The sequence below is a fragment of the Mustelus asterias genome, chromosome 4, assembly GCF_964213995.1.
Source record: "Mustelus asterias chromosome 4, sMusAst1.hap1.1, whole genome shotgun sequence".
NCBI lineage: Eukaryota > Metazoa > Chordata > Chondrichthyes > Carcharhiniformes > Triakidae > Mustelus > Mustelus asterias.
In genome coordinates this window covers 143127169-143154001 of record NC_135804.1, presented here as the reverse complement: position 1 = coordinate 143154001, position 26833 = coordinate 143127169, and the positions used below count along the sequence as shown (strand labels likewise).

The 26833-nt window shown below is 44.2% G+C and overlaps 1 protein-coding gene across 1 annotated transcript in view; it reads right to left on the bottom strand.

Moving 5' to 3' along the window:
* Positions 1-6886: 6886 nt before the first annotated feature.
* LOC144493174 (arrestin-C-like) overlaps positions 6887-26833 on the bottom strand; it is a 68345-nt gene continuing 48398 nt past the window's right edge. Inside the window, exons 16-17 of the mRNA XM_078212071.1 lie at positions 24098-24266; positions 6887-6986 (exon numbers count right to left, since the gene is read on the bottom strand). Coding sequence (XP_078068197.1) covers positions 6887-6986; positions 24098-24266 — 269 coding nt within the window. The remainder of the gene's footprint in view (positions 6987-24097; positions 24267-26833) is intronic.

Sequence of the window (26833 nt, the reverse complement as noted above, 5' to 3'; positions counted from 1 at the left end):
TCAGGGTTTCAGAGCTTGAGTGGTGGCTGGATTTACTGTGGTGCATCTGATAGGCTGAGAGCTAGCTGGATAGCACGTTCAGACAGACACTGCAGCTTAAAGATCTGGAGGAAGAAAGGGAATGGGTGACCACCAGGCAGTCCGAGAGAACTGGGCAGGTGGTACAGGAGTCTCCTGGAGTCCCACTCGGAAAACAATTTTCCATTTTGGAAGATGGTGTGAGATATATCATACAATCCTACAGTGCAGAAAGAGGCCATTCTCTCATCGACTCTGCACCCACAACAATCCTACCCAGGCCCTATCCCCCTCACCCCACATATTTACCCCACTAATCCCTCTAACCTTCGCATCCCGGGGTACTAAAAGGCAATTTAGCATGGCCAATCAACCTACCCCGCACATTTTTGGACTGTGGGAGGAAACCGGAGCACCCGGAGGAAACCCACGCAGACACGGGGAGAATGTGCAAACTCCACACAGACAGTGACCCAAGCCGGGAATCGAACCCAGGTCCCTGGAGCTGTGAGACAGCAGTGCTAACCACTGTGCCAAGGTGCCGCCCGCATTGGTTCCTCAGAGGTGTGCAGTCAGAGCCAGCTGTGTGATACCATGAGTGGCTCAGCTGTACCGGAGGGAGGAAGAAGAAGGGAAGGGCAATAGTGATAGGGGATTCCTTAGTTAGGGGAACAGACAGGTAATTCTGTGACTGTTGATGTGACTCCAGGATGTACTGTTGCCTCCCTGGTACCCGGAGCAAGGGTTTTCTTCTGGGAGAGGATGAACAGCCAGAGGTCGTGGTCCACAATGGTACCAATGACTTAGTAGGGAGGGGGTGGGGTCTTGCAATCAGAATTTATGGAGCTAGGCAGAAAATTAACAAGCGCAGCCTCAAAGGTAGTAATCTCTGGATTACTCCCTGAATGTGTGGCTGGAAAGATCGGAAGGACGAGAGGGAGGGCTTTAGATTCATGGGACACTGGGACTAACTCTGGGGGAGATGACACCTGTGCAAGCCGAGTGGGTTGCACCTGAATAGAGTTCGGTCTGTGTTTCTTGTGGGGTTTTTTGCTGTTGGGAGGGCTTTAAACGAACTCAGCAGAGGGTGTGGACACCAAGAGGAAATATCAGAGAGGAATACCAGGATGCACCAAATATTGGGAGAGGTTATAAAGCATTAATGTAGAGAATAGTGAGTTAATAAGTGAAGATGGAGTAAGGGCGAAAATAATGATGGGCAGCACGGTGGCACAGTGGTTAGCACTGCTGCCTCACAAATCTTCCAATCTTCTTTAAACTCAGGGAAGGTGCCAAAGGACTGGAGAATTGCAAATGTAACGTCCTTGTTCAAAAAAGCTTGTAAGGAAAGCCCCAGCAATTATAGAGCAGTCAGTTTAACTTCACTGGTGTATAAGCTTCCAGAAACAATTATTCAGCATAGAATTAGTAAGCATAGGGAAAAATGTGGGCTAATTAGGAAGAGCCAGCATGAGTTTCTAAAGGGGAAATCATGTTTAACTAACTTGTTGGAATCTTTTGAGGAGGTAACAGGAAGGGTTGATGAGGGTAATGCAGTCGATGTGGTGTATGTGGACTTTCAGGAGGCATTCGATACAGTACCACCAACAGACTTGTGAGAAAAGTTACAGCTCAAGAAATAAAAGGGACAGTAGCAACAGGAATACAAAATTGGCTGAATAAAAGAAGTAAGAAGTTTAACAACACCAGGTTAAAGTCCAACAGGTTTATTTGGCAGCAAAAGCCACACAAGCTTTCGAAGCTCTAAGCCCCTTCTTCAGGTGAGTGGGAATTCTGTTCACAAACAGAGCTCCACATCATGAATAAAAGAAAACAGAGAGTAACAGTCAATGGAGATGTATGTTTATCGTGATGTTCCCCAGGGGTCTGTATTGGAACCCTTGCTTTTCCTGATATATATTAATGATCTAGATCTTGGTGTGCAGGGGTCAATTTCAAAGTTTGTGGATAACACACAAAGCTGGAAGTATTGTAAATTTTGAGGAGGACAGTGTACAGCTTTAAAAGGACACTGACAAGTTGGTGGAGTGGCAGACAGGTGGCAGATGAAGTTCAATGTGGAGAAGTGTCAGGTGATGCAGTTTGGTAGGAAGAACTTGGAGAGCCAATATAAAATAAGGGATAAAATTCTTTGAGGGGGTGCAGGAGCAGAGAGACCTGGGTGTATATGCGTATCGACCATTAAAGGCAGCAGGGCAGGTGGAGAGAATAGTTAATAAAGCATAGATTATTCAGAACTTTATTAATAGGGGCATACAGTATAAGATTAAGGGGATTATGCTGAATTTATACAAGACATTAATTAGACCTCACTTGGAACATTGTGAACAGTTCTGGGCACCACACTATAGGAAGGATGTGAACACATTGGAGAGAGGGCAGAAGAGGTTTACAAGATGGTTCCAGGGATTTGAAACTTCAGTGAGCTAATGCATTTTGGAAGGTCTAATACAGATAGGAAGTATACAGTAAATGGCAGAACTCTTAAGAGTATTGATAAGCAAAGGGATCTGGGTGTACTGGTACACGGGTCTCTGAAAGTGGCAATGCAGGTGGAGAAGGTAGTCAAGAAGGCATATGGCATGCTTGCGTTCATCGGCTGGGGCATTGAGTTTAAAAATTGGCAAGTCATGTTGCAGCTTTATAGAACGTGAATTAGGCCGCACTTGGAATACAGTGTTCAGTTCTGGTTGCCATACTACCAGAAGGATGTGGAGGCTTTGGAGAGGGTACAGAGAAGATTTACCAGGATGTTGCCTGGTATGGAGGGCATTAGCTATGAGGAGAGGTTGGAGAAACTTGGTTTGTTCTCACTGGAACGACAGAAGTTGAGGGGTGACCTGATAGAAGTCTACAAGATTATGATGGGCATGGACAGAGTGGGTAGTCAGAAGCTTTTTCCCAGGGTGGAAGAGTCAATTACTAGGGGGCATAGGTTTAAGGTGTGAGGGGCAAGGTTTAAAGGATATGTACGAGGCAGATGTTTTGCACAGAGGGTGGTGGGTGCCTGGAACTCTTTGCCGGGGGAGGTAGTGGGAGCAGATACGAATGTGACTTTTAAGGGGCGTCTTGACAAATACATGAATAGGATGGGAATAGACGGATATGGTCCCCGGAAGGGTAGGGGGTTTTAGTTAAGTCGGGCAGCATGGTCGGTGCAGGCTTGGAGGGCCGAAGGGCCTGTTCCTGTGCTGTAATTTTCTTTGTTCTTTGTTCTTTTATGGAGAGGGATTGGAGAGATTGGAACTCTTCTCCTTGGAGAGAAGAAGGTTGAGGAGAGATTTGATAGAAATGTTTAACATCATAAGGGGGCTGGACAGAGTAGATAGGGAGAAACTGTTCCCACTTGGAAAAGGATCAAGAACGAAAGGGCACAGATTTAAAGTGATTTGCAAAAGAAACAAATGTGATGTGAGAAATTATTTTTCACACAAAGAGTACTTTGGGTCTGGAATGCACTGTCTGCAAGTGTGGTGGAGGCAGGTTCAATTGTGAAATTCAAGATGGGCATCAGAAGATTATTTGAATAGAAACAATGTGCAGGATACAGGAAAAGGAAGTGGAATGGTACTTCATCACAATCTTATTTGGAGAGCCGGTACAGACACGATGGGCCAAATGGCCTCCTGCTGCACCATAACAATTCTGTGGTTGCACCCAATCCATGCCCATAGCCGCACCTTTTTTGGAGCCAAAATGCATTCCAATTTGATTTAAAAGCCCCAGTCAACTTAAACAATCCATTTGGATATTATCAAGGGAGCCAATTTTAAAGCTAAAATTAAAGTTTATTTATTAGTCGCGAGTAAACTTACATTAACACTGCAATGAAGTTACTGTGAAATTCCCCGAATCACTGCACTTCAGCGCCTGTTCAGGTCAATGCACCTAACCAGCACGTCTTTCAGACTGTGGGAGGAAACCGGAGCACCCGGAGGAAACCCTCACAGACATGGGGAGAACGTGCAGACTCCGCAGGGACAGTGACCCAAGCCGGGAATCAAATCCGGGTCTCTGGCGCTGTGAGGCAGCAGTGCTGACCACTGTGAAGAAGCAATCATACACTGACTCCAATTAGTGGCAGCATCGCACGGACTAAATGGTTAATGGTCCGCCCACCAGCTCCAGTATTTACTGAGCAGCAGGGCAGTTTAATAGCGTCTACCAAATCTACAAACTTATTTAGTTTTTCATTTCAAGAACAGGAGACATGGAAATTAGCTACTAATATTGCACTTCGTTTTTTCAAATGACAGACTGAATTTAATATCATGTTGTTGAAAAATGGACATTGTATGTAAATTCATTTAGTGCAGCACAGCTTAGAAAGAGACCTTATAGTAGACTTATTGTAAGAGACATCAGAGGAGACTTATCATTTTCCAATGTCTGTGCAAAGTGGTGAAGTAATTTTAAAAATCACACAGAATGCTAGGATCTATATCTGGGATAAGAGAGTGCAAATCTGCACAAACTGGTCTGAGGTTTTGCAATACAGTCTATTAAATTATTAAATTCAGAACACCACAAAATGTTATGCTTGCACTACAGGGATGAGCAATGGGACTGATCTGAAGTATTAGGGAGCTGGCTTACAGCACGCAATTGGAGAAAACCAGGGTCAACAAAGGTCAATGCATGGTTTAGTCGTGTTTAAATATTGAATGTACAGATTAATAGAATCATAGAATCCCTTACAGTGCAGAAGGAGGCCATTCAGCCCATTAATTCTGCACCATCAACAATCCCACCAATCCCCATGACCGCATGTATTTACCCTGCTAATCCCCCTCACACTAAGGGGCAAGTTACCAAAGCTAATCAATCTAACCTGCACATCTTTGGACTGTGGGAGGAAACCGAGGCACCAGGAGGAAACCCACGCAGACACGGGGAGGACGTGCAGACTCCGCAAAGACAGTCACCCGAGGCCGGAATTGAACCCAGGTCCCTGACGCTGTGAGGTAGCAGTGCGCACCACCGTGCCACCGTGTTGCCCCAGATTACTCGAAGCAAGCATGCAAGGTAGAACAGAAGGGAACAGAAATTTAGCAAAAGGTAATTTTAAACCAAACTGGTGATAAGTTTGGGCTGATCAGCCATGTGGGGCAAGGCAGTCTCAGAAAGTAGGAACATTCAGTAAGCTGCTAAAACTGCAGGGTGATGGAACTAGAGGGACAAGGGGCAGAGGTTATTTTTTACATCTATCACTCTTATTATCTTCATATCACTGAGATGATAAGAAGGGAAAGACTAACAGGAATGCTTGCTTGACATTAAACATTTCTTGTGAATCTTAGATAGAACCTTAGTTAGGCTGCACTTGGAATACAGTGTTCAATTCTGGTTGCCACACAACCAGAAGGATGTGGAGGCTTTGGAGAGGGTACAGAAAAGATTTACCAGGATGTTGCCTGGTATGGAGGGCATTAGCTATGAGGAGAGGTTGGAGAAACTTGGTTTGTTCTCACAGGAGCGACGGAGGTTGAGGGGCAACCTGATAGAAGTCTATAAGATTGTGAGGGGCATGGACAGAGTGGATAGTCAGAAGCTTTTTCCCAGGGTGGAAGAGTCAGTTACTAGGGGGCACAGGTTTAAGGTGCGAGGGGCAAGGTTTAAAGGAGATGCACGAGGCAGGTTTTTTACACAGAGGGTGGTGGGTGCCTGGAACTCGCTGCCGGGGCAGGTAGCGGATACGATAGTGGCTTTTAAGGGACATCTGGACAATGACATGAATAGGGTGGGAATAGAGGGATATGGTCCCCGGAAGGGTAGGGGGTTTTAGTTAAGTCAGGCAGCATGGTCAGTGCAGACTTGGAGGGCCGAAGGGCCTGTTCCTGTGCTGTCATTTTCTTTGTTCTTCGTTCTTTGTTTCTCACTTTGAAAGTGTTCGTGTCTACTATCTATTGCTGATTGAAAAATGTACCCTTTGGTTAATGGTCCTTCGACCACTAGTCATTTAAGGTGTACGAGGGCCATTCACTTTCTTCAAAGTGGGAAGGGAACAGGATCAGGCCAGACAGCTGAGATCAAATCAGAGTTTGAATTCCCATTCCTTCCTTGTTGATGAGAATTTACTGAAAATTTGAGTAACTCATACCTCCAAATCTCACACCTCTTCACAGGAAAGGAAAATGGAAATCTGGAACTCTCACCAAAAAAGCTATTGAGGCTTGGACAATTGAAAATTTCAAAATGGTTTGCATTGCGCAAATGTATTAAAAGAGATGGAACCAATGGCGTTAATGTACAGATCTGCCATAATTTAATTGGTGGAACAAGATTGAAAGGTCGCTCCTGATAAGATGTTAAAGTTTAAATTTTATTTATTCGTGTCACAAGTAGGCTTACATTAACACTGCAATGAAGTTACTGTGAAAGTTCCCTGGTCGCCACACTCCATGCTTATTCGGGTACACTGAGGGAGAATTTAGCATGGCCAATGTACCGAACCAGCACGTCTTTCCGACTTTTGGGAGGAACCCAGAGCACCGGGAGGAAACCCGAGCAGATACGGGGAAAATGTGCAGACTCTGCACAACAGTGACCCAAGCCAGGTGCCTGGCACTGTGAGGTAGCATTGCTAACCACTGTGCCACTGTGTCGCTAATATGTGTCCTTAGCTAGTGCTGTAGGGTGCCTGCTATATGCTTCAGAAATTTCCCAATAGTTTAGTCAATTTAAATTTAAATTTTTAGTCAATTTAGTTTAAAGCTAGATGGATGACAACCCTGAAATGATTACATCCTTGGATGGGAAGGAAAGGTTTTGCTTCTTTTTCTAATAGTCTGATTAACTATGCACGTTTCTATGACCTTCTCTCTGCTGCCCATCGGTTTTCCTGCACTTATTTTTCCCCTTCCGTGGCTGCTTTTCCTTCATCGTCATCCTCTTGTTCTCCATCAATCTTTTGACGATTGAACTCCTCAATCACAATGTCTTCAGCACTAGGAAAGGAGGAAAGAGATTGTCAGGAAATATGCATTTTGCTTCTTGCTTTAAATGCATGGTCGCTGAAAATATAACTTTTCACCCCTGTTGCAACGCTGCTTCAAAAATGATTTTCATGGTTCCTGCTGGCACCTAATAAAAATTTGATGTTGCTCCATATATGGGACCAAGTCTGGATAAGGCCCAATTTTGGTAGGACAGGTTCAAAGTAGAATAGCCTATCCCTTCTCCTATGCTGAACAAGTGTTTTTTTTGCCATATCTTAAAAGAGCAAAATGCCAGGATTTTACGACCTCTTCCACATCCTCAGAATTACTTGTATGAAAGTATAATTTATTTTACCTTCTCTCAGCAAAAGATTTTTTTTAAGTTTAAAAGTTAAAAATGCACCATCTCATGTTTTCTGACATTAGTTACCAACTGCCATTGATTTGGTATGATTTGATTTGATTTATTATTGTCACATGTATTAGTATACAGTGAAAAGTATTGTTTCTTGCGTGCTATACAGACAAGGCATAGAGAAGGGAAGGGGAGAGTCAGAATGTAGTGTTACAGTCACAGCTAGGGTGTAGAGAAAGATCAACTTAATGCAAGGTAGGTGTGGTGGACGACAGTTGCGCCTTTGTCCTGTCTGGACCACCGTTGTTGTGTTTGTCATGCCTGGACACATCCCCTGCCGGCTCCTCCCCTTGTCACCTAGTATAAAGGTGGCTGTTTCCTCCCCCTTGTTCAGTTCGGGTCGGTTATCTGTTAGGATATGCTCCTAGTTCTGTAATGAATAAAAGCCTACAGTTGTATTGGCACACAAGTCGTCTTTTGCCGAATTGATAGCGCTTCAGTAGGTCTATTCAAAAGTCTGACGGCAGCAGGGAAGAAGCTATTCTTGAGACGGTTGGTATGTGACCTGAGCCATTGTTTTGCCCATATCCCCCGACAATAACTGTCTCTCCTGGGAAGAATTTATTGTGCTTTCCACTTCAGTCTTGTCTGCAAATTTTAACACCCTTTATCCCTCTAACCAAAGCATTGAACAGAAGGGGTTCCAGAACAGAACCCCATGGGAGCAGCCATTGAGTTGAAATCACTCTGAGTAAGAGCCCTTCACTCCTACTCTCTGCTTACCCTTTCTACTCAATTCATAATACAGCTACTCTTCATCTAATTTCCAACCATTTCCTGTCATATTTTGTCCAAACGTTTTCTCCACGACCACGAACAGTACACGCAACTGCATTTCCCCAATCGCTCTCAGGCTCCGGTATTTTATGTCTTTGTTTCTTTATGTTCTTCTTTGAAGTGAGATACAGAAAATTGAAAGTGAGATTTAAGGTCTGACAAAGCTGAACGTACCATTATTCTACAGTACTTTATTTTAGTAAATCCCCTGTGTGTTGCACATAAGAAGCCAAACGTAGTCTTTAGATAAAGCAAGGTGCCTGGATAATTGGACTGGGTCTTGCAAACGACTTTAAGTCCCTGACTTTACATGTCTTTTTTTTGTACAGTATTCCCACTATCAATGTTCATATCTACATTTACTGGGCAATATAGCCTTGTCATGCTGTAGCACACATTCCCCACAGCGGAGACATTGCAGCTATTTATCAGTGGTTGGGGTGTTGGGAAGGGGGAAGCAATGTAATTATAGGATCACATGCTTACACGTGCAATCTCTGTTGCTAAATGCAAACCTGAGAATTTATAATGAAGAAGGAGCACAGCTTTTCAATATCTGGTTCAAACAAGGATTCTTTCTTCCTATCCTCAAGAGTGTTTCACTTTCATTGCAGCTGCGAAATCTATCCCTGTGACTTTGTGTAAAAATGGGACAATTGTTGACTGGAAAATAATATCACATTTTTACTGTGATGTCCTTTGTGTATATAGATATCATCATAATTAAATTCCTTCTGCCTGATGTGCATCTACAGATCAGTCTGGGCGGCACGGTAGCACAGTGGTTAGCACTGCTGCTTCACAGCTCCAGGGACCTGGGTTCGATTCCCGGCTTGGGTCACTCACTGTCTGTGTGGAGTTTGCACATTCTCCTCGTGTCTGCGTGGGTTTCCTCTGGGTGCTCCGGTTTCCTCCCACAGTCCAAAAATGTGCGGGTTAGGTTGATTGGCTATGCTAAAATTGCCCTTAGTGTCCTGCGATGCGTAGGTTAGAGGGATTAATGGGTAAATATATAGGGATATGGGGGTAGGGCCTGGGTGGGATTGTGGTCGGTGCAGACTCGATGGGCTGAATGGCCTCTTTCTGTACTGTAGGGATTCTATGATTCTATGATTCTATGATCACACTTTCCAAGACATCATACCCGAAAGGGTGGGATTAGAAATGTCACCTCTTTGGGGGCACCACACCCCACACAATGCCGAGCCTGTAACTGAAATTGGTTCAGTTCAGCAGTTATCCATTAAGTATCCAATGATTAAATGTAAACTAAGGAACAGCAGTGTAGAGAGGTCTTATGCTGCATCGGGTAGCATCCCTCCTTCTGCCAGAAGTTGCAGATTCGAGTCCCACCCCAAGACTTGATGGACAAGGAAAGTGCATTCACAACACGGTCAAACAGGTTGGATGTTAACCTGAAAATCCTTCCAAACACACCAATGGCTGGCGGTAAGAGCAGGAGAGACTCCTGGCCAGCCACTCTTGCTATCAGCTTGCCCTTCAAGCTATAAGCCCCTGGTGACAAATTAGCAATCTGTTCTGGGAATTACTAGCTATGGAAACAGATGAACAGATATAGATTGCAATCAGTAAGGATAGGCAACAACACCTCCTCCACGATTATCCTCAACACCATTGCTCCACAGGCTGTGTCCTCAGCCCCTTGCTATACTCCTTATACACCTATGACTGTGTGGCCAAATTTCCCTCCAACGCCATTTTCAGATTTGCTGATGACACCACTGTTGTGGGTCGGATCTCAAACAATGACGAGACAGAGTACAGGAAAGAGATAGAGAATCTGGCGAATGATGCAATGGCAATAATTTCTCCCTCGATATCAGTAAAACGAACGAGATAGTCATCAACTTCAGGAAACTTAGTGGAGGACATGCAGCTATGTCAATGGTAAAGAAGTGGAGATAGTCGAGAGCTTCAAGTTTTGAGGTATCCAGGTCACCAACAATCTGCCCTGGTCCCTCCAAGCTGACATTATATTTATGAAAGCCCACCAACACCTCTACTTTGTCAGGAGGCTCAGGAAATTTGGCATGTCTGCTCGGACTCTCACCAATTTTAACAGATGCACCACAGAAAACATCCTATCTGGATGTATCACAGCTTGGTAAGGCTCCTGCTCTGACCAAGACCGCAAGGAACTAAAAGGGTTGTGAATATAGCCCAGTCCATCACGCAAACTAGCCTCCCAACCATTGACTCTGTCTACACTTCTCGCTGCCTCAGGAAAGCAGCCAGCATAATTAAGGACACCAAGCATTCCGGGCATTCTCTCTTCCACCTTCTTCAATTGGGAAAAAGATACAAAGTCTGAAAACATGCATCAACTTACTCAAGAACAGCTTCTTCCCTGCTGCCATCAGACTTTTGAATGGTCCGATCGTATATTAAGCTGATCTTTCTCTTCATCCTACCTGTAGCTGCAACACTATATTCTTCTCTCCTATGAAATCTATGAACAGTATGTTTTGACTGTTTAGCGTGCAAGAAACAATACTTTTCACTGTATCCCAATACATGTGACAGTCATAACTCAAATCAAATCAAATAAGTCTGTCTTATCACCAGGTTGATTCCGGAGATGAGGGGGTTAGCTTATGAGGAGACATTGAGTAGACTGGGCCTGCACTCATTGGAGTTTAGAAGATTGAGGGGAGATCTTATAGAGACATATAAGATAATGAAGGGGCTAGACAGGGTAGAAGCAGCGAGGTTATTTCCACTTACAATGGAAACAAGAACTAGGGGACATAGCCTCAAAATACAGGGGAGTCAATTTATAACAGAGTTGAGGAGGAACTCCTTCTCCCAGAGGGTAGTGAATCTTTGGAATTCTCTGCCCAATGAAGCAGTAGAGGCTACCTCGTTAAATGTGTTTAAGTCACAGATCGATAGATTTTTAACCATTAAGGGAATTAAGGGTTATGGGGAGCGGGCGGGTAAGTGGAACTGAACCCACTATCAGATCAGCCATGATCTTATTGAATGGCGGAGCAGGCTTGAGGGGCTAGATGGCCTACTCCTGCTCCTATTTCTTATGTTCTTATGTTAGTGCACCACTAGGTGCGGGAAGAGAATTGGAATGGAAAGGATTGCAGCAAAAAGAGCCAATTTGAAATGAGAGGCTGTTGTCTATTTTTCACAATCCAACAAGTACCACAAAATTAACTGGACAAAATGTGTGGGCACCATGCTGAAAGTCTGTACTGGAAAAAAGAATTTGCAGACATGTGGGATGGACCTTTCCCATCCTGCCCGCCAAGGGAATCGTAGCAGGCAGGACACAGACCTCGGGTGGGATTTTCCGGCTTTGGAGTGAGCAAGGCCGGAAAATCCCACCCATGGCATTGAAGTGTCAGCCTCTTCTCCGCGCTTGAAGAGTTCCCCTCTGTGAATTCAAGGGTCTTGAGGCATTACAAAGGACTATCCTCTGCAGCGCCCTCGCAACTGTTAAAATACAAATTTAACAGCCTCTAGTCAGGGAGCAACACTAAGGACGCGCCTTTACAAAGCATTCAACCCTTGAAATTCAAAGAAGACAAACTGAGAGAGCAAGAAAGTTAGTCAAGGGGCAGGAAACCTTGTGGAGGAGAATATGTTTGACTGCCGCAAGCAGTTCTGATCCAAAGAGGGAGAATTCTGTTGTAAATAAAAGATGTGAGCTGGATATAGAATTATAGAATCCCGACAGTGCAGAAGGAGGCGATTCAGCCCATCAAGTCTGCACCGACCACAATCCCACCAAGGCCCTATCCCCGCAACAGCACATATTTACCCTGCTAGTTCCCGTGACACTCGGGTCAATTTAGCATGGCCAACCAACCTAACCAGCACTTCTTTGGACTGCGGGAGTAAACCAGAGCACCCAGAAAAAACCCACGCAGACACGGGGCGAACGTGCAAACTCCACACAGACAGCGACTCAAGGCTGGAATCGAACCCGGGTCCCTGATGCTGTGAGGCTGTAGTGCTAACCACTGAACCACTGTGCCGCCCCATGGTCTGGGCTAGTTGTGTTCAATATGAGAACGTGTTCTGAATGTGGTGACAAAAATCACACTAAACCACTGATAAGCCCAGGCTGAGAAGACTACAGCCACAGATGACAATATTTTCCCATTTGTACTCTCAGTTGATGGGGTGTGCGCTTCAAATCTACCATTTTTATGTTTTAAATCAAAAACCTTTGCTTTTATTGCTGCACAGATGAGGGCTTGGCACATTATCCAGTTCAACACAATGCAGGAGTGGTGGAACCAAACAGAAACAGATCCAGCATAAAATCACTGAGCTAAAATTGCCACAGATCTACTGCAATGGAGTAGCAACAGGGAAAAGGCATTGCAGCGTAATTGGAGTGGGTCCAGCTATACGTGATAGGAGAAGATCAGGCAACGTGCAGAGTGCTATACAACTTCATAGAACCATAGAAAAGTTACAGGGGAGGTCGTGTCTCACGAACTTGATTGAGTTTTTCGAGGAAGTGATGAAGATGATTGATGAGCGTAGGGCAGTGGATGTTGTCTACATGGACTTCAGTAAGGCCTTTGACAAGGTCCCTCATGGCAAACTGGTGCAGCAGGTGAACTCGCATGGGATCAGAGGTGAGCTGGCAAGGTGGATACAAAACTGGCTCATCAAAGAAGACAGAGGGTAGCAGTGAAGGATGCGTTTCTGAATGGAGGGCTGTGACAAGTGGCATTCCTCAGGGATCAGTGTTGGGACCTTTGCTGTTTGTAATATATATAAATGATTTGGAGGAAAATGTAACTGGATTGATTAGTAAGTTTGCGGACGACACAAAGGTTGATGGATTTGTGGATAGCGATGAGGACCATCAGAGGATACAGCAGGACATAGATCAGTTGGAGACTTGGGCGGAGAGATGGTAGATGGAGTTTAATCCAGACAAATGTGAGGTAATGTATCTTGGAAAGTCTAATACAGATAGGAAATATACAGTAAATGGCAGAACCCTTTAGAGTATTGATAGGCAAAGGAATCTGGGTGTACAGGTACACAGGTCACTGAAAGTGGCAATGCAGGTGGAGAAGGTAGTCAAGAAGGCATACAGCATGCTGGGTGTTGAGTTTAAAAATTGGCAAGTCATGTTGCAGCTTTATAGAACCTTAGTTAGGCCGCACTTCAATTCCGCAGTGTTCAATTCTGGTCACCACACTACCAGAACAATGTGGAGGCTTTGGAGAGGTTACAGAAAAGATTTACCAGGATGTTGCCTGGTATGGAGGGCATTAGCTATAAGGAGAGGTTGGAGAAACTTAGTTTGTTCTCACTGGAGCGACGGAGGTTGAGGGGCGACCTGATAGAAGTCTACAAGATTATGAGAGCATGGACAGAGTGAATAGTCAGAAGCTTTTTCCCAGGGTGGAAGAGTCAATTACTAGGAAGCATAGGTTGAAGGTGCGAGGGGCAAGGTTTAAAGGAGATGTACGAGGCAGATTTTTTACACAGTGAGTAGTGGGTGCCTGGAACTTGTTGCCGGGAGAGGTAGTGGAAGCGGATATGGTAGTGACTTTTAAGGGGCGTCTTGAAAAGTACATGAATAGGATGGGAATAGAGGGATATGGTCCCCGGAAGGGTAGAGGGTTTTCGTTAAGTTGGGTAGTATGGTCGGTGCAGGCTTGGAGGGCTGAAGGGCCTGTTCCTGTGCTGTAATTTTCTTTGTTCTTTGTTTTTTGTTCACAGAAGGAGGCCATTCCGTCCATCTTGTCCATGCAAGCCTGCGGACACCCAAGTGCCCTTTCTAATCTAAAAGTTTAAAGTTTATTTATTCGTGTCACAAGTAGGCTTACATTAACACTGCAATGGAGTTACTGTGAAAATACCATAGCCGCCACACTCCAGTGCCTGTTTGGGTACACTGAGGGATAATTTAGCATGGCCAATTCACCTAACCAGCACGCCTTTCAGACTGTGGGAGGAAACCGGAACACCCGGAGGAAACCCACGCAGACATGGGGAGAACGTGCAAACTTCCCAAGCCGGGAATCAAACCCGGGTCCCTGACCCTGTGAGGCAGCAGCGCTAACCACTGTGCCACCGTGCCACCCATCAGAGCAACTCTGATGAGGGGTCACCCTGACTCAAAACGTTGGCTCTATTCTCTCTCCACAGATGCTGTCAGACCCACTGAGATTTTCCAGCATTCACAGTAACTTCATTGCAGTGTTAATGTAAGCCTTACTTGTGACTAATAAATAAATTTTATCTTTTCAACCTTAACTTTTTTTGTTTCAGATTCCAGCATCCGCAGAATCTTCCCTTCATCTCAGTGGAGAAGGAGGCTCTTTGAAAGAGTTATCCATTTAGTCCCAACACCTGTTCTTTCTTCATAACCCTGCATTTCCTTTACTTGTCAATTATCCAAATTCTCTTTGAAAGTTACCAGTGAATCTGCTTGCTCCAGCTTTATAGATAGTGTGAGCCACTTTGAAATAATTTGCCACATCAAAAAGCTCTCCCTATCTCCCCTCTGGTTCTGTACCTCTAGCATTTGGCTATCATACTTGCAGATGTAAATAACCTTGAACTGATATATATATATGTTTCACTCTCTCCAAGAACCTGCTACTCCACATAGCCTCCAGCTTGTGAACAAATCTGTTTGTCAAACAAGTCCAGGCTTTTTATATTCGACTGAAGCCACTATTCATTTCAAGGACCCAGGCCATTATATCTTGCAGCATTATAACTTGAGCACTTAATCTGGGCTGACAATTGAGTCCAGTACTTAGGGAATGCTGCATTGCCAAACACACTGACTTTCAGATAAATTGCCTGTCTCCTCAGATAGACCTGTAAGATATCCTGGCAGTATTTAAGGAAAAGCACAGGAGTGCTCCCTGGTGTCCTGTCCGACATTTACCTCTCAATCTAAATCACTGAAAAGAAGGGTTACTTGGTAATTATCTTATTGCTGTTTCTGGATCTTGCTATGTGAAAATTGGCTGCCACATCTCCTAACTTACAACAGCGACCATCATTCAGAAATACTTAATTGACTATGAAGCATTTGGGATCCCCTGAGGTTGTGCCAAGTATATATTTATACATATCTACCTTTTTAAAAGAGATATGCACCAACACTCTGGATGGAATTTTATGAAAGAAATTCTAATTGCTCAATGAGCGAGAAAATGGGAGAGTTTTAGACTAATTTTTTGGGCGAGTTATAAAAAAGAAATCTTACGCCACTTAGTCAAAGAAAAGAGCCAGGATGCGATTCTTGCCAGTAGGGGGTGGGGCAGAGCCGAATCTCACCGGTGAAGCCGGCTACTGATCTCTAAGGGCACAATTGCAAAGGCGTCCTGATCTTCCAGTGTGCTGGGAAATCTCCTGTCACCCACCGCCACCCACCCCTCCGCCTCCCCCATTGATATCAGGACCCACTGCTGATTACTCCCTGTGCCAGTCCTCCCCAACCCCCGATCACCGCTCCGGACGTTGACCCCCCCCACCCCCTGATCGGCGGCCTGGACATCACCTCCCTCATTCACCCAATCGCTGGCCCAGATATAGCCCCTCCCACCCCTGATTTCCGCCCCCATCCATCAATCCCCCTCCCCTCTGCAGAGTTCCCTCCTTCCCTTTCCCACCTATGGTGTTCCCCCTCATCTCCCCCACAGTCATGGCACCACCTCTTCTCAGGTCCCACCCCATCAGGCTCCGCCCCCTCTCAGGCTCTGTTCTTTCAGGCTCCGTCCCTCAAACCATGCCCCCTTGGCACTTCCCCTGGCATTCCCAGGGTGTGAGGTGGGCAGTGCCAAGGTGCCTGCTGGGCAGTGCCAAGGTGCCTGCTGGGCTGTGCTCGGGTACATGGTGGGCAGTGCCAAGGTGGTCACTGCCCAAGGGGCACTGCGCAGCCCTACCCCCAACCACCCGGGGTTTCAATGGCTTCCGGTCCCACTGGCAATGCCGACACGTCTGGTCTTCGTTGGTGAGGACCATACGTGATCCTCGCCGGTGAGAACCTCAACCGGTGAGGGGATAAGTTCAAGTGAGCCCAGACTATAGCGTCCTGGACTCACTAATGACATGCCAAGGATATCATGAATATTGGAATCGGATTCGCACCCTTTCTAAGCACAATGCCGATTTAGCTGGGAAATCAGTGATGGTAACATTGCAAGAGGCGAAAATCTGGGCGCAATCCTGATTTTTTGCCTCTCGTGCGATCTTACCGGCTGGCCTCATCAATTGAGTGGCAGAATGAGCTGGAAAGATCGCGGCCTTTATTTATATGGAATGTTGAATGTTCATTTTCTTACGTAACAGTGCCTCCTCCGAATTAGTGTCAACATTGGTGAAGTAGATTCAAACACAATGAGGTATAATTTGCTTTGGCATCTGGCAGCATGTACTATTCGTAAGCCTTGCCCTTGTAATCTTAGGTTTTCAATTTTTTTGTATAGCCAGTCACTGAAAGTGCAAGCTGATATCATTGCAGTGAGGGAAATGGTATCTGGAGCCTGAGTGAAGAGGATAACCAACTGTGTATCGCCGTAACTAATCAGATTGAAGGATTGTGGGATTAACACTGCAACTTCTAAGAAGGAAGAAAATAGAGTGGATTCATGTAATGACAAATTGGAAAGAGAAATAAAGAGAGGAAGAAAGTTTGGATTAAAACCAGTGGGGAAAACAAACTGAAAGGAAAATTAAAGCAGTTTCTTCTCATTTAACTTTTACCTTTTTAAAAATCTCGAACAACAATTAAAACCTGCAGCAATGAGATTCCACAAAGAGGTTGACTGGTGGTAATTAAGAGATATAACATTGTTTAAAGTTTGCTCAGACTAAAATGGACAAGACTTTACATTCAGTGGTGGTTTTAATTTATATTTCCCATGCAAATATAGCAACTTCCCTCCATATTGTGTATTTTAATGGGAAGGTGGACAATGCAATAGTTTTCACCAAACTAATGGTCAACCTCGGACAGGAAATGTTGTATATTAAGAACAAAGAACAAAGAAAATTACAGCACAGACCCTTTGGCCCTCCAACTCTGCACTGACCATGCTGCCCAACTGAACCACAGTCCCCTACCCTTCTGGGGACCATATCCTTCCATTCCCATCCTATTCATGTATTTGTCAAGACACCCCTTAAAAGTCACGATCGTATCCGCTTCCACTACCCCCCCCCCCCCGGCAGCGAGTTCCAGGCTCCCACCACCCTCTGTGTAAAAAAAACTTGCTTTGTACATCTCCTTTAAACCTTGCCCTTCGCACCTTAAACCTGTGCCCCCTAGTAATTGACTCTTCCACCCTGGGAAAAAGCTTCTGACTATCCACTCTGTCCATGCCTCTCATAATCTTGCAGACTTCTATCAGGTCGCCCCTCAGCCTCCGTCGTTCCAGTGAGAACAAACCAAGTTTCCCCAACCTCTCCTCATAGCTAATGCGCTCCATATCAGGCAACATCCTGGTAGATCTTTTCTGTACCCTCTCCAAAGCCTCCACATCCTTCTGGTAGTGTGGCGACCAGAATTGAATACTGTATTCCAAGTGCAGCCTAACTAAGTTCGACAAAGTTGCAACATGATTTGCTAATTTTTAAACTCAATGCCCCAGCCGATGAAGGCAAGCATGCCGTATGCCTTCTTGACTACCTTCTCCACCTGCATTGCCACTTTCAGTGACCTGTGTACCTGTACACCCAGATCCCTTTGCCTATCAATATTCTTAAGGGTTCTGCCATTTACTGTATATTTCCTATCTGTATGAGACCTTCCAAAATGCATTACCTCACATATGTCCGGATTAAACGCCATCTGTCATCTCTCCGCCCAAGTCTCCAACCGATCTATGTCCTGCTGTATCCTCTGATGGTCCTCATCGCTATCCGCAAATCCACCAACCTTTGTGTCGTCCGCAAACTTACTAATCAAACCAGTTATATTTTCCTCCAAATCATTTATATATATTACAAACAGCAAAGGCCCCAGCACTGATCCCTGAGGAATGCTACTTGTCACAGCTCTCCATTCAGAAATGCACCCTTCCACTGCTACCCTCCGTCTTCTATGGCTGAGCCAGTTCTGTATCCACCTTGCCAGCTCACCTCTGATCCCATGTGACTTCACCTTCTGCACCAGTCTGCCATGAGGGACCTTGCCAAAGGGCTTACTGAAGTCCATGTAGACAACATCCACTGCCCTACCCTCATCAATCATCTTTGTCACTTCCTTGAAAAACTCGATCAAGTTAGTGAGGTATGACCTCCCCTTCACAAAACCATGTTGCCTCTCATTAATACGTCCACTTATTTCCAAGTGGGAGTAAATCCTGTCTCGAATAATCCTCTCCAATAATTTCCCCAGTGCTGACGTAAGGCTCACCGGCCTGTAATTACCTGGATTATCCTTGCTACCCTTCGTAAACAAAGGAACAACATTGGCTATTCTCCAATCCTCTGGGACCTCCCCTGTAGCCAGTGAGGATACAAAGATTTCTCTCAAGGCCTCAGCAATTTCCTCCTTTGCCTCTCTCAGTATTCAAGTGTAATTTTGCCTCTTCCCCTCATCTGAAGTTACCGTCACATTTACACATTTATATTGGTGAGTGCCATTACCCTCACCATTATTTTGACGGTATGCTATGCCCCAATAGCTGTTCTTCAATGAGTGTAGAATTGCTCTACATATTGCTTAATAGCAACTCTCCATTTCTGACTTACCTGACATTGCCTGGAATGTAATTGAAGCAGTGAAAGAAAGGAAAATGCAGAGGGTTAGTAAATGATAGACCAGCGGGGCGCTTCATACATGTCATACACTGGGTCAAATTTACAACACACTATTACTCAACATTTCTGAAGCAGAGCCATCAGCCAGTGACAATACTGAATACCAGGTGAGATATTTCTTCCAGCCTGAGTCTACTGGACCAGGGGCGACACTGCGACTGCATCAAGTTTTGGTTTATTTATTAGCGTCACAAGTAAGGCTTACATTAACACTGCAATGAAGTTACTGTGAAAATCCCTGAGTCGCCACACTCCGGCGCCTACTCGGGTACACTGAGGGAGAATTTAACATGGCCAATGCACATAACCAGCACGTCTTTCGGACTGTGAGAGGAAACTGAAGCACCCGGAGGAAACCCACGCAGACACGGGGAGAGTGAGCTGACTCCGCACAGATAGTGACCCAAGCTGGGAACCGAACCCGGGTCCCTGGCACTCTGAGGCAGCAGCTCTAAGCACTGTGCCACCCTGCCGCCCAAGAAGTTGGGTCATTACAATTGACTTCAGTTCCCCACACATGCAGGGGAGACAGTTTTGCTACTGGTCATTATTCTGTAATTCCTGTGGTAACGTGGAGATATGTGGCTACTAAAGTAAAGGTTGAACTGTGATACTCTCTGTCTAGGCTTATGCCACCTGTGAAAGCCACTCCCACTGCTTTCAAAAAGAAGAAATGAACATGCGTTCTGTCTAACTTCAATCAAGCTTTTCATCATTTATTCTTTGTTATGAGTGAACCAGTCATTGGGTTTTCAAGGGACACGGGAGGTTAAAGACCGAATAAGATTCAAGATACTATACTATGGATCAATCCAAGATTCATTTGAATTCTGTATGGATATAACATCATTAATTTAGAAATCTAGGTTTAGAACTAAGGCCCAATAATTCAGGCACCACCCATTTTACAAAGAGTAGGAGGGTAAATTAAACAAATGAAGGTGTTTAGGTCAATTGATGCCAAACTGGAGTTTTAAAAGTGTAAAAGTGTAAACAAGTGTAAACTACTTGTGACCTGTAAACCCTTAACAGTATGACTATCCAAATTTATGTTGGTGAAATTGAAATTGCCTAGCATAATTACTCGATTATTATTCTCACACACCTCAGTGAATTGTCCATTTCCTGCTGACTCTTTGGGGGTTACTTCCAGTAATGTGGCTGCCCCCTTTATATTCTTAACTTCTATCCACAAATCCTCGTTTGAAGCCCCTTCCAAGATATCATATCTCCTTATTGCAGTAATTGACTCATTAATCAATAGTGCAACATCACCTACCTTTTTACACCCTCCTCTGTCTCGTCTAAAGATGCTGTAGCTCGGAATGTTGAGTTGCCAGTCCTGCCCTTCCCTCAACCGTGTTTCTGTGATGGCAACAATCTCACACTTCCACCTGTCAATCCATGCCTTTAACTCCTCAGTCTTATCTGTTACAATCTTAACATTAAAGTAAAGACCATCCAGCCTTGCCTTACTCTCTTGACACTCAACACAGCTGAACTCACTCAGACTTGCTTCCTTTATTACAACAGAATGTGTCTCTATTTTGACACAATCCACAACCTGGTCTTCATCGGGACTTTCAGATTATGTAATAAAATAGCAACCTTCTCCATTTGGAATGTACTGTTTGGTTTTTAAGCGGTTATCCTGAAACATCTACACGCAAGTCGAAAAATTTGAGGGTCGAAAATCCTATAAGTGATATTGGTGAAAAGATACTCAGCATGGTTGCATGGCATCCAAGTAACAGTCTAATAGATGGGTTCACTGAAGTATTTTTTACATGGCTTAATGCCTTGATTACTGTAATCTGTCAGGAAAAAAACATTCACCTGCTGCCTTTGCCAATTTCTAGCCTCAGAAAATTATGCCTTACCTCCCAAAGTTCCACAATGTGTGACAACATGAAGCCAGTGAAAATTCAGCAGAGGCAAAGATATTTCGGAACACAAGCCCTAATCCCAACTATTGCCATGTATAATCCTCAACCTTGCTCAGTTTCAAACTCGGCAACACCATAATTTTGGGAAGATTTGTAGCTATGGAGAAATCCCCCAAGGGGAAGGAAGGAAGGAGTAAAATCAGTAAGAAATTAGTTAAATAGTGCAAAGCCAAGGGCGCTGAGCAGTGTCAGTTAATCAAACTAGACATTTATTGTCAGCAAGTAGTTTTGGATTCAGCCCTGCAACCTTTTCCAATTCATTAGAAAATACAGGATTCTATCATGTCACAAGATGTTGGATTTGTAAGTAATTGGGTCAGTTTTGAAAGTATATTAATAATTGATGTTTTTATCTTGTCAGTCATTGCAAACAAATTATGTTAGCCAAAAGAAATGCACATTACTGTTCGTGTTCACCATTGGAATGTCAAAAATCTTCCCAATTTCAGGTTCGCTTGGATCACTCCACATTCGACCAGGTTGAATTCATTTGTATTTTAGATTCTACTTTGTACTTTTACAATGAGACTGGGCCTGTGATTACCCCCAGAATCGGTATGAGGGTCAGAACTGAGGTCAGGTTAATAATACAATGGGACAAGTTCAGAAAGATGAGGAAAAGGAAATGAGAGACACCAAGTGGGAAGATGAGAAGAGGCGGGCAACTAACATATTGGGGAATCCAAACATCTTCAATGTACATATAAACAGTAAACATGTAACAAGAGGAGAGGTGGGGCCCATTAGGGACCAAAAAGTGGATCCATGCATGGAGGCATAAGTCATGAAAGATTACTTAATAGAATCCCTATAGTACAAAAGGAGGCCATTTGGCCCATTGAGTCTGCACTGATTTTCTGAAAGAACATCTCACCCAAGGTCAACTACCTGTGTTCACCCTATCCCCGTGCATTTACCATGGCTAATCCCCTTAACCTACAAATCTTTGGACACTAAGGGGCAGTGTAGCATGGCCAATCCCCCGAACCTGCGCACCTTTTGATATTAAGAGGCAATTTAGCGTGGCCAGTCCACCTAACCTGTATATCTTTGTTGTGTGGGAAGAAACCGGAGCACCCGGAGGAAACCCACGCAGGCACGGAGAGAATGTGCGAACTTCACACAGCCACCCAAGGTTGAAATAGAACCCAGATCCCTGGCGCTGTGAGGCAGCAGTGCTAACCACTGTGCCACCATGCCACCCTCTCTGTCTTTATCTGCCTTTATCAAGGAAGAAGATTCTGCCAAGCTCCGAGTGAAGGATGAGGTAAGTGAGATACTGGATAGGTTGAAAAAAAAGATGAACAGGAGATATTAGATAGGCTGACTGTACTTAAAGTTGATAAACCACTAGGACTGGATAAGATGCATTCAGAGGGAAGTAAATGCAGAAATTGCAGAAGAAGAAGTGGTTATAACCTTTCAATTCTCCTCAGAAATGGGGGTGATTCCGGGGGATTGGGAATTGCCAATTTTGTACCTTTGCTCAAAACAAAATGTGCAAAGATAAATCTAACAAGTACAGGCCAGTGACATTGGCTTCAGTGCTGGAAAAGCATTTAGAAATGATAATCTTGAACTAAATTACTTTGTACTTGGACAGATGTGGATTCATTAGAGAAATCCAACATGGATTTGTTGAAGGCAAATCATTTAACTGACTTGATGATGCAACAGAGAGATAGTTGATGGGGTGAAAATGGACTTCCTAACGGTGTTGATAAAGTGCCACATAACAGACTTGTGAGCAAAGTCAAAACTCATGGAATAAATTTAAAGTTTATTTATTAGTGTCACAAGTAGGCTTACATTAACACTGTAAATAAGTTACTGTGAAAATTCCCTAGTAGTCGAACTCCGATGCCTGTTCGGGTACACTTGAGGGAGAATTTAGCATGGCCAATGCACCTAACCAGCATATCTTTTGGACTGTGGGAGGAAACCGGAGCATCCGGAGGAAACCCACGTAGACATGGGGAGAATGTGCAAACTCCACACAGACAGTGACCCAAGCTGGGAATCGAACCCGGGTCCCTGGCACTGTGAGGCAGCAGTGCTAACCACTGTGCCACCGTACCGCCCTAAATCAAAGCGGAGAATGTGGGCATCAATCCCAAGGGACAGTATGCGGCAGCATGGGCACAAAATTGGCTGGATCATAAAATCCATAAAATCCCTACTGTACAGAAGGAGGCCATTTGGCCCATCGACCACAATCCTACTCAGACCCTATTCCCGTAACCCTCATTTACCCTGCTAATCCCGCTGACACAAAGGGACAATTTAGCATGGCCTATCAACCTAACCCACACATCTTTGGACTGTGGGAGGAAACCACAGAGATGAGAAAGTGCAAACTCCACACAGACAGTGACCCGAGGCTGGAATTGAACCTGGGTCCCTGGCGCTGTGAGGCAGCAGTGTTAACCACTGCGCCACCATGCTGAATGACAGTAAATAGAGAGGAATAGTGAACAGTTGTTCTTCAGACAAGAAGAGGGTGCACAGCGTTGTTCCTAGGAGTCAGTGCTGGGGCCATTGCTTTTCTTGAAATATGTCAGTGAGCTGGGGCTGGTTAGACCGTTAACTGGGTGGCTAGCGTGTGGTTCCGATTCATGTTGCAGCTGTGGTAGACTTGGAACATCTTTCCTCTCCCTCCTCCTGGGAGTACAATGGCAAATCACCAAACTGAGAAAAAACCCACCAAAAAACAGTTCAGGCTGAAGCGTCAGCAGACAATGAACCAAGGACCTGCCTTTGGCCAATGAGCTGGACTTGGTATAGAGGGCACAATTTTTGACACACAGTTTGGAAGTGTTGTGAATTGCTAGTATAGTGTTTTGAAAATTGCAACGCATATTTTGCCCACCCGAAGCAAATGAGACAATTAACCAATATTTCACTCATGTGAGACAGCTAAGGCGATATTGAAGATATTGAAAAGGAAATAAAAACACAAACAAGTGAAAGTTGTTTCTCTTGCCAACTATACGGAAAAGCACTTGTAAAAGACAGAAGGCTGCCAGAACCATTACAGTTATCAAGATCATGAAAACTCAGTGGTAGAGTGGTTAACACAGCTGCCTCACAGTGCCAAGGACCTGGCTTCAATTCCAATGAAATTGAAATTCATTCAGTTTCAATGAAAACAGAGTTAAATTCTTCATTCATGTTCACTGATGAAGGTCTCTCACCTGATCCAGGGAAATTTGAAGCCATTGCAAATGCTGTGGATTCTACCGATGCAAGAAGTCCCAAATCTGTTGGGGCTCTTCATGTACTGTAGTTGCTTCATTCCTGATCTCACTACGGTGCCCGGCCCCCTATGCAAACTGACAGAAAGGACCACCAAGTAGGAGTGGACTACATCACACAAACAAGCTGGACATCAGATCAAACAACGATTGTCAGCAAGTTGTGCAAAGACTTATTTTAACCCTGAGAAAATGACCCAGCTAGCCAGGGGTGCAAACCTGCTTGGCTTTGGTTCTGGTGCAAAACTACAAGTCAGGAAACCCATCAATGCATGCTAATGCAATCACTAACACCAACAGAGCAACATTATTCACAAGCCAAGAGAATAGTGCTCTCAATCACATGGGGTATCTTGCATTTTCATCTCTATCTGTATGGAAGCAAGTTTAAAGCCGTTACTGATCATGGACCACTAGTAAGCTTGTTCAACAATCCACATAGCAAATCTCTCAAGTGAAATAAAGCATTGGATACTCACACTGCAACAGCATATGTTCTATGTTGCATATCAACCAGGCAAGATCAACCCAGCAGACCATTTTTTGCGGCATCCATTGCTAATAGTCATTTCCTCCTAGTCTTGAGGAAAAGGTTGCCGAACAACATCTGATCTATGTAAGTCTAAATGCAGTTTCGAAGCCACTAAAATGAGCTGACACCAAAGTGGTAACGAAACAACATGAGGATTTACAACAAAGCATAATGACTGTAGGATCACAAAACTGGAAGGATGTGACCGTCTACCAATAAAATCACTCACACAGTACAAGGTCTTCACAAGGTTGAAAATGAGCTCACTGTTGTAACCACACTTGATCTTGTGCTAGGCAGCTATTGTGTTATCATTCCACAATCACTGAGGGAATGTGTTGAGGATGTAGCACATGAAGGTCACCAGTAAATTGTCAAAAGCAAACAACTCCTGAGGGAGAAGGTCTGGTTCCCAGGAATTGAGTGCATGGTAGAGCACAAAATCAATCAGTACTTGCCATGTTAAGTAAACACAATGTCAAATCTCACTGCTTCTCTAAACTACTTCCAGGATCATGGATTTTGTGGACTTGCCCACTGGTGAACACCTACTTGTTGTCACTGATGAGTACAACAGATTCTCCATAATTGGATGTCATTATGTCTACTGCAACATAATTAGTATCCCAAAACTTGACCAGATTTTCGTCTAGTTTGGAATGACTCAAACAGTGAGAAGTGACAATGGGCGTCTATTCAACGGCGATGAGTTTGGTAAATTCACAACTACTGAGGCTTCCCTCATTGAAACTCACACCCCATTAGCCAAGAGCTAATCCCAAGGGACAGTATGCGGCAGCATGGGCACAAAATTGGCCAAATGTTAAGACATTTATACACACCTTGAATAAAGTACAGCTACAACTGGGTGCAAATCATGGAAGTTAGTGTTCCAACGCTTTCTTCACAATTACAGAGCAACTCCTCATTTGGCTACTGGAACACCTTCAATTATATTCAACTTTGCACATCCAATGTGCACACATCTCCCTGAGCTACCCCGTGGAGCTAATGATCAACACGTACGAGAACACAACTGAGAATAGGAGGATTGATTGCAAGTAAATACATGAAATTCAAAGCTGCATTGCTAAAGCCAGGAGATAAAGTACTTGTGAAACATGATGGCTGTGTTGGAAAGCAAACATTATGACATCCAACATTTTCTTGTGACCATCACGATAGGATCATTGATCACTGCTCGGTACAGTTCACAAATCATCAGACAAAACACATCATTCTTCAAAGCACTGAAAGCATCATTTGTAAGCAGCAAATCTGATTCCACCATCAACATCTCAAATGAAGAACATACGTTAAATGGGACCACAACTGAGGCTACACAATATCCTATTTGTGAGAAACAAACCCATCATATTTAAGTGATTATGTTGCAAAGTGAATCATTTTCAGTTGTGTGATGATGCTGCATCTTTAAGAAATGTATTCATGATCATGTTTCATGTGAGGGATATGTTTAAAATTCAGTTCTTTTTACATGGTGCCAATTTGTCTGGGCACCAGGCAGCTCACATCCTGAGAATGTGGGCCAATGATTGTTTTAGCTAGAAATGTGTTTGTTTCAATCTGAGTTAATGCATTTTTGTTTATTTGTTTTTTTCCCCTGAGGTTTTGGAATTGGGTTTTGGTTGGATTAAGGGAAGGAGCTAAGTTTACATGGAAAAGCAGGTAGTTACTGTCGGGTTCTGTAAGAAGCAAGAAGTCTCTCTCTCTCTTTCTGTCTCTCTCCTTAGAGGCTAATGTTTGGGACCGGCTAGGAGAAATAGGTTTCTCTCTATCTCTCTCCAGCAGGATTCTGGAGGCTCAATGGTAGCCCAAGCCCAAGCATGTAAACCTGTATAGTGCTAATTGGTTTTGAAGAGGCGTTTAAGTCTATAAGAGGAATATTACCTGAATTGGAACTAATAGAGATAGGTTAGGAGTTAAGCATTGTATCTTGTCATGTTTAAGTATTTCAATTGGTAAAAGTTAAGCTCAATTATTAGTTATTGTTAAACTGTATCATTAAATCAAGTTTGTTTTGATAAAAGCTGCCTAGTGTACCAATAGAATCACACCTGGAGTGAAAACCTTATCCTCACGCTAATGCCAAAACAGAAAAAGCAGTTGGGATCTCGTCAGGC